Source organism: Aegilops tauschii, chromosome 3, assembly GCF_002575655.3.
Source record: "Aegilops tauschii subsp. strangulata cultivar AL8/78 chromosome 3, Aet v6.0, whole genome shotgun sequence".
Lineage (NCBI taxonomy): Eukaryota > Viridiplantae > Streptophyta > Magnoliopsida > Poales > Poaceae > Aegilops > Aegilops tauschii.
In genome coordinates this window covers 532894403-532902870 of record NC_053037.3, presented here as the reverse complement: position 1 = coordinate 532902870, position 8468 = coordinate 532894403, and the positions used below count along the sequence as shown (strand labels likewise).

The 8468-nt window shown below is 50.0% G+C and overlaps 1 protein-coding gene across 1 annotated transcript; it reads left to right on the top strand.

Moving 5' to 3' along the window:
• Positions 1-6659: 6659 nt before the first annotated feature.
• LOC109758314 (uncharacterized) lies at positions 6660-7786 on the top strand. Its single transcript, XM_020317164.4, has 2 exons — positions 6660-7147; positions 7383-7786. Exons 1-2 carry the CDS (start codon positions 6697-6699, stop codon positions 7526-7528), a joined length of 597 nt encoding a protein of 198 aa, XP_020172753.1. The 5' UTR covers positions 6660-6696; the 3' UTR covers positions 7529-7786.
• The last annotated feature ends 682 nt before the right edge of the window (positions 7787-8468 follow it).

Below are 8468 nucleotides of genomic sequence, written 5' to 3'. Positions count from 1 at the left end.
CAATGAACCTACAAGCTATGGAGAAGCGATGGTGGGCCCGGATTCCGACGAATGGCTTGAGGCCATAAAACCGAGAGGATCCATGTATGAAAACAAAGTATAGACTTTGTAAGAACTACTTGATGGTCGTAAGGCTGTTGGGTGCAGATGGATTTTAAAAGGGAAGACAGACAATGATGGTAAGTATCACCATTAAGAAAGCTCGACTTGTCGTTAAGATGTTTTCCGACAAGTTCAAGGAGTTGACTACGATGAGATTTTCTCACTCGTAGCAATGCTAAGAGTCTGTTGGAACTATATTAGCAGTTACTGCATTATTTATGAAATCTTGCAGATAGGATGTCAAAACATTGTTTCCTCGACGATTTTCTTGAGGAAAGGTTGTATGTGATACAACCAGATGGTTTTGTCAATCCTGAAAGATTCTAACAAGTATGCAAAGCTCCAGCAATCCTTCTAAGGACTGGAGTAAGCATCTCGGAGTTGGAATGTACGCTTTGATGAGATGATCAAAGATTTTGGGTTTTTACAAAGTTTATGAGAAACTTGTATTTCCAAAGAAGTGAGTGGGAGCACTATAGAATTTTTGATGAGTATATGTTGTTAACATATTGTTGATCAGAAATGATGTAGAATTTCTGGAAAGCATACAGGGTTATTTGAAAAGTTTTTTTAATGGAAAACCTGGATTAAGCTACTTGAACATTGAGCATCAAGATCTATAAGGATAGATAAAAAACACTTAATAATACTTTCAAATGAATACATACCGTGACAAGATTTTGAAGGAGTTCAAAATAGATCAGCAAAGAAGGAGTTCTTGGCTGTGTTACAGGGTGTGAGTATTGAGTAAGACTCAAGACCTGACCACGGCAGAAGAGAGAGAAAGGACGAAGGTCGTCCCCTATGCTTTAGACGTAGGCTCTACAATATGCTATGCTGTGTACCGCACCTGAAGTGTGCCTTGCCATGAGTTAGTCAAGGGGTACAATAGTGATCCAGGAATGGATCACATGACAGCGGTCGAACTTATCCTTAGTAACTAGTGGACTAAGGAATTTTCTCGATTATGGAGGTGGTAAAAGAGTTCGTCGTAAAGGGTTATGACGATGCAAACTTTGACACTAATCCGGATGACTCTGAGTAGTAAACCGGATTCGTATAGTAGAGCAGTTATTTGAAACAGCTCCAAGTAGCGCGTGGTAGCTGCATCTACAAGATGACATAGAGATTTGTAAAGCACACACGGATCTGAATGTTGCAGACTCGTTGACTAAAACCTCTCTCGTAAGCATAACATGATCAAACCCTAGAACTCATTGAGTGTTAATCACATGGTGATGTGAACTAGATTATTGACTCTAGTAAACTCTTGGGTATCAGTCACATGGCGATGTGAACTTTGAGTGTTAATCACATGGTGATGTGAACTAGATTATTGACTCTAGTGCAAGTGGGAGACTGTTGGAAATATGCCCTAGAGGCCATAATAAAATGGTTATTATTGTATTTCCTTGTTCATGATGATTGTCTATTGTTCATGCTATAATTGTATTAACTGGAAACCGTAATACATGTGTGAATACATAGACCACAACATGTCCCTAGTAAGCCTCTAGTTGACTAGCTCGTTGATCAATAGATGGTTATGGTTTCCTGACCATGGACATTGGATGTCATTGATAACGGGATCACATCATTAGGAGAATGATGTGATGGACAAGACCCAATCCTAAGCATAGCACAAGATCGTGTAGTTCGTTTGCTAGAGCTTTTCTAATGTCAAGTATCATTTCCTTAGACCATGAGATTGTGCAACTCCCAGATACCGTAGGAATGCTTTGGGTGTATCAAACGTCACAACGTAACTGGGTGGCTATAAAGGTGCACTACAGGTATCTCCGAAAGTGTCTGTTGGGTTGGCACGAATCGAGACTGGGATTTGTCACTCCGTATGACGGAGAGGTATCTCTGGGCCCACTCGGTAATGCATCATCATAATGAGCTCAATGTGACTAATGAGTTAGCCACGGGATCATGCGTTACAGAACGAGTAAAGTGACTTGCCGGTAACGAGATTGAACGAGGTATTGGGATACCGACGATCGAATCTCGGGCAAGTAACATACCGATAGACAAAGGGAATTGTATACGGGATTGATTGAATCCCCGACATCGTGGTTCATCCGATGAGATCATCGTGGAACATGTGGGAGCCAATATGGGTATCCAGATCCCGCTATTGGTTATTGGCCGGAGAGGTGTCTCGGTCATGTCTGCATGGTTCCCGAACCCGTAGGGTCTACACACTTAAGGTTCGGTGACGCTAGAGTTGTTATGGGAAATAGTATGTGGTTACCGAAGGTTGTTCGGAGTCCCGGATGAGATCCCGAACATCAGGAGGAGTTCCGGAATGGTCCGGCGGTGAAGATCGATATATTGGACGAAGGGTATTGGAGTCCGGAAGTGTTCCGGGGGGTACCAGGCTATGTCCAGCATGACCGAAAGGTGTTTCGGGAGCCCCGACAAGTGTTGGAGGGCCTCATGGGCCAAAGGGGAAGGGGCACCAGCCCACTAAGGGGTGGTGCGCCCCACACCCTTTCCCACGTTACTTGGGGAGGTGGGGCGCCTCCACCTGGCTTGGGAGGCAAGCCTCCACCTGCTTGGCTTGGGGGGCAAGTCTCCTTAGGATTTTCCCTAGGGAGATCCAATCTGCTTGGCCGCCGCCCCCTAGGGGAAACCCTAGGGCGCCTCCCCTCTCCCCTTGCCCCTATATATAGTGGAGGGGTGGGAGGGCAGTTGCACCTCTTCCCTGGCGCAGCCCTCCCTCCTCATACACCTCCTCCTTCTCCTCCGTAGTGCTTAGCGAAGCTCTGCCGGAGAACCACGAGCTCCATTGCCACCATGCCGTCGTGCTGCTGGAGTTCTCCCTCAACTTCTCCTCTCCCCTTGCTGGATCAAGAAGGAGGAGACGTCCCCGGGCTGTACGTGTGTTGAACGCGGAGGCGCCGTCCGTTCGGCGCTAGATCTGATCTTCCGCGATTTGAATCGCCTCGAGTACGACTCCATCAACCGCGTTCTTGTAACGCTTCCGCTTAGCGATCTTCAAGGGTATGAAGATGCACTCCCTCTCTCTCGTTGCTAGCATCTCCTAGATTGATCTTGGTGACACGTAGGATAATTTTGAATTATTGCTACGTTACCCAACAAGAAGGCCCGCGCCTCGGGTGTTCCACCCACCCATCCTGGCTCGGGGAACGGGTCGGGGCCTTCCCCCGGCAAGTACTCCAGGTTCACCATGAGGGGCACGTAGGCGTCCGTGGTCGCCCCGCCTGGACCATTACCCAGGTGCCCCGCAGCTTGAGCTGCCAGTCGTGGCATTTGGCTCTGGCGGCTGCTGGGTGGCATCCCAGCGCGTCCTCATGGCGGACCACCAGCACTTGTCCCTCCTGGTGGTGGCGCTGTCGGGGCAGGACGGCCTGCGCCAAGGCCTGCATTGGTGTTGTCGGGTCCCCTGACGCCCCAGGGGGCGCGTGAGCTCGCCGGGGCCTCGCGCGCGCTTCCGCCACAACCTGAGGCGTGGTCAAGGAGCAGAAAGGCGGCGTACCCCTGCAGGCCGTGTCCAGTAGTTCGGCGACACGCTCCAGCAGGGCATCGCGGCCGCTCTTCGCCAACCTGCATCGCAGCAGCTCCCGCGCCACGATGAGCTCGGCTCGCATGTTCGCTTGCTCCCGTCGGGTGTGCGGTGCCGTTGCTGCAGCGTAGCCTGTAGATCGCGCGGTGGCGCGCGTGCGCCGCGGTGCGAGGGCGAAGGGCTCGCCCACGTGGCCCGCGCCCGGGGGTGTTGGGTGGTGCGCGGGCCGCCTGGAGTGCGGAGTTGAGGTCTTCTTGGGCGGACGGCGGCGCCCAGGCGGGCCAGGCAGCCCAGTGGTCGGCGTGGGTCCTCGGATCGTCAGACATCGGAACCACGGGGTGATGGAGGGTCGACCAGTGGAGGAGAAAGCTTCGGCGCACCCCTACCTGGCGCGCCAAATGTCGGATTCAGGGTTCCGGCAAACCCTTATGAGGTTCGAACTCTGGGGTGCGCACGAAGGAATCTCTCTCCCTAGTTCGCTCGCTCAACGATCTCACGGCCTAGCTCGACAAACCCAAAAACACGAGACACCGAGATTTATACTGGTTCGGGCCACCATGTGGTGTAATACCCTACTCCAGTGTGGTGGTGGTGGATTGCCTCAAGGGCTGAGGATGAACTAGTACAGTGGATGAACAACCTCAGGAGGAGAGGTGTTCTTGAGGTCGACGAGCTGGTGGATGTGAGGATGGAATGGATCCGATCCAAGATGAGTCGATCTCCGTCCCGTCCAGTCTCGTTCTATGGTGGTGGCTAGTCCTATTTATAGAGGCCCTGGTCCTCTTCCCAAATGTTAGGCGGGAAGGGATCCCACAACGGCCAAGTTTGAAGGGGGATAACTAGTACAAGCTATCCTGACAAAAGGTGGTCTTCGCCTGCCAAAGGCTCTAGTGGTGACGCTACTGTGGGCTCCGTGGTGACCTCCGTCCTGCCGTCCTGCCGTCCTGCTGGTCTTGGTCTTGTTACACCGATATGGAAACCTTTGCCTGATGCCTCGGGACTCCTCGCCCGCGCTTGCCTCTTTAGCACCAATGAGGAAACTGGTACACTGCGCCCGCTGGCGCCCGCCTGGCCTTGGTCGTCATGGCTCACGTCACGTGAGCCTCGCGAGATGCCCCTTTGCATAGATATCTCCGCTCCTCGGGAGATAGCCTAGCGAGGCCGCCCCCAGGAGGTCTTGGTGTCGTCCGCCTCGCGAGGCTTGGCCCCTCGCGAGGGTCTTGAGTTGTTGCTGCTGAAACTAGGCCGTACCGGGCCGTTGGTGGAGCCACGCCGTGGGCCGCAGGCGGGCAAGTCTGGGTACCCCCGTTCCCAGGACGCCGACAGCAGCACCCAATGCCGTCCGTTTCCACTCTGTTTTCATCCTTACCTGCATATACAATTCATCCGGCTGGCATATTATAACTATTGATTGATCAGGCCCCTTTTCTGTCTGATTTTCTGTTGGACACCCGTTGGGTCTATCCGGTTGTTTGTTATCGTTGGGTCAACCTCTTCTCTTCCTTACAGGTGGGCTTAATTATTCTGTTAGGATTGGTTTGTGATGGGTGATGGGTGTCAGTTGTTTTACACGTCGTGTCTGCGTTGGGCCGCGTTGTCAGTGTTATTTGATGGATCACATTCTGCTTCGGGCTTGCGTGCACCTTTCCTTCGTTTCTGCCAGGTGTGTGATGCCGTTAGTTGGGGGTGTTGCATGTTTAAGACTACCCACAGTGGGAGTAACATAGGTAGTAACATCACACATATCTAGATAAAATAGATGATGTGGCAAGCAATAAATGAAGAAAGAGAGGAAAGTGGTAACATAGCTAGTTACTAGTAGTATAGCTAGTTACTAGTAGTATGAGTAACATTACACATATCAAAGCAAGATGAGTCTATAACCTAATAAATGAAGTGTTGCATATTACCACACATATGTTATTCCCCACTATAGAGGTAGTAACATAGACTCGTAACATATGCATGTTACTACCCATTGTGGCTAGTCTAATCCGCTAGGTAAAAGCATGTCGTCACTTCACTCGATTTTGCGTCGGCCATTGTGATGTTGTTGTTGGGTCGCGTTTCCCTTTTGGTCCCGCATGCCGGTGGTTGTTTGGCTATACTTTTCGGTGGGGTGTTTGCGGCGCAGAGCCCTAGGCACTATTGTGTCACACGGGGAGTGGTCGCGAGCAGGCGATGGGTTTCCTTGTTTTCCCCTCTCTGTGTTGGTGAGTTATGTTTGTGTGCTGGTTGATGCTCCTTCTGTGGCGGGTTCGCTCTTCCATCGGATGGCTCCACCGTTTTCCCTTGTGGTTGTTCATGGGCCCGAGCGCTCCTGGTCCCATGGGTTAGTAGCTTGTCTATTCTTCCTTGTTGTCCTAACTACCTCTCGCCCGCCCAGGTCACGCTCGCGTTCATTATTTTGTGTTGCTAGGGGCGAGTGGTGTTACTTCTTTTACCATACCTTCATAGACCTCTGTCACGCTGTTGTTGAGCCTGCCGAGACATGTACCATCCTATGTGGTGGGTTTTATCGCATGGTTTGTGTGTGTCGTGACGTTCCCTTAATCCCATCCCCCCCCCCCCCCCCCCTTCCTTTTCCACGTTGTGCGATCCTTTCCTTTGTCGTTGTCACTTCGCACCCCACACCCCTTTTGCTTCGTTTCATTAGAAGGGTTTCTTCGAGTTTTATGTGCGTTCAATTTAACTATGTTAAAACATAGTCATCAAACAACTTTTTTTAAATTATACAGACATTCTGTAAAATGACTTCTACAAAAAGTTTTGTAGGGAGCTGCTACTTTATTAGAATTGCTCTAAGTCTGTAGGACCATTTCCCCCCTCTTATTACAGCTCCACCGAAAGCCTCTTTTGATCAGGAATGTTGATTACTTTGAAGACCTCCGAATTTAATTATTTATTTTGGTCAAGCTGAAGATAACTACTGGAGTATTAGATTTTAGAGTTGGCAGATGTTGACTAGTCAACGAGCGTTAGCCGTAGAACAGTCTACAACCAGTGATCGACTCGCTCACCACTCAACTTAGTCACCACACGTTCTCCCACACGGCACCACCATGCCTCGCGCTCGTGCCGCGGCCGTCCTGGCGCTCGCGCTTCTGCCGACGCTGGCCGCCGCCGGCATCGATTTCCGCCGCGAGGCCCCGCCGCCCGGTCACACGTGCGGCGCGCAGGGCACGTACGCTCCCGGCAGCGCCTACGAGGCCAACCTGCGGCGTCTCGGCGCCACCCTTCCCTCCCAGGCAAACGCGTCCTCCTGCAAGTGCTCTCCCGGCAACAACGCCGGCGAGCGTCCCGATAGGGTCATCGCGTCGGCCTACTGCTACTGGCTCCCCGACGGGAGCTCGCCGGACTGCGGGGCCTGCATCACGCGGGCTTTCCGGGAGGCGGAACGGCTGTGCCCGTATCACCGGCAGGCCATGGTGGTGGTCGACGGCGGCGCGTGCAGCGTCTGCTTTCACGACGAACAGCGCATGGAGGAGGGCATGGGCGTCGGCCTCACCGGGCGTAAGCGATCTATCTCTGCAACTCCCATTTCAGTAATTTGATTGTCCAGTGAGAAAAGTTTGGCACAAAATGATGTTGTGTTTGCCAAGAACCTTCAAAATGGACAACGCAGAATTAACCACCTGTTCTTCTTGCACTGTTGTTCCGCAAATGTAGTTAGTTTGGTCTTCTTAATTTATCTCATGTAGCCTTGTTATGGACTTTGAAACTTACAAGTGCTATATGAATGTTTCAGAATTTGCACTGGAGCCAAATGCATCATATCTTGAGTTTCTATGTCTGAAGCTGAGGTCTCTGTTAGAGAAGCAACTTTTGGAATCACATAACAACAGTGAACATTCGACCCAAGTTTGGAAGTCACCACAACAAGCCGCTACGTGAAGGATTATGTCTATGACAGGCCATGAATCTCTTCAGAAGAACAGCCATGAAACCTTCTTTGCGACAAGGATATATGCGAACTGAGTCTTTGCATTTCCACTGATCAAGATGAAAAGAGAGCCTACCTGTGTCTTTTTCTTCTTGTTTCAGTTATGTAATGTGTGGACAGTACTGTTACAACTTTTTCTCTTTGCATTTGCAGAACAAATAATGTGAATGGTTTTGGTCCACTTAATAAAATGAGACCCACTTCCCTTATGTAAAACTTAAAAATTCTTTTAGGAAATCACTTGAATGATCTCAGACTGTGTTACTTATGAACCCATGGCATAAGAGACTTTGGCCGCAACAGCCATTCATATCCAAGTCTTATTCTGTAAAACATGAAATAACTTTTTTTCACCGAATCGGGAAGCTGAATCCAACCGCCGATGCCCATGCCCAACTACAGATGTGTATAGGTAGTCTTCAGTTTTTCCTCATGAGTCTAGTGCTTTGCTCCACCAATCACAGGGGCACTACAATCAGAGTCCTTTCAAATTGATCATCAGCCAGCAAATTCGACATATTACACTTCAGTTTTTTTAACCAAATTCATAAAGATCCTCTGCTTAATGTTGGGAGCTAAAAACGATGGCATTCGTATGTTCCCAGAAACTCCACAAAATGGCTGTGCAAGAAGTGCTCAAAACAGCATGCCTAGTGTTACCAACCAAAAAGCAAGCTACAGTAGAAGTGCTAGGGTCAACCATAAAAAATAATTCACGATGACTTATGAAAGGAATCTTTTGGAATAGCAGAGGTCTAGCTGACTTGGCTAAACGAAGGTTCCTGGCTGAGACAACGGTAGAGCAACATTTAGACTTTATTGCGCTTTTGGAAACTAGACGAGATAACTTCACCTCACAGTTCCTTGGAACTATTTCCGGTGGAATTGATT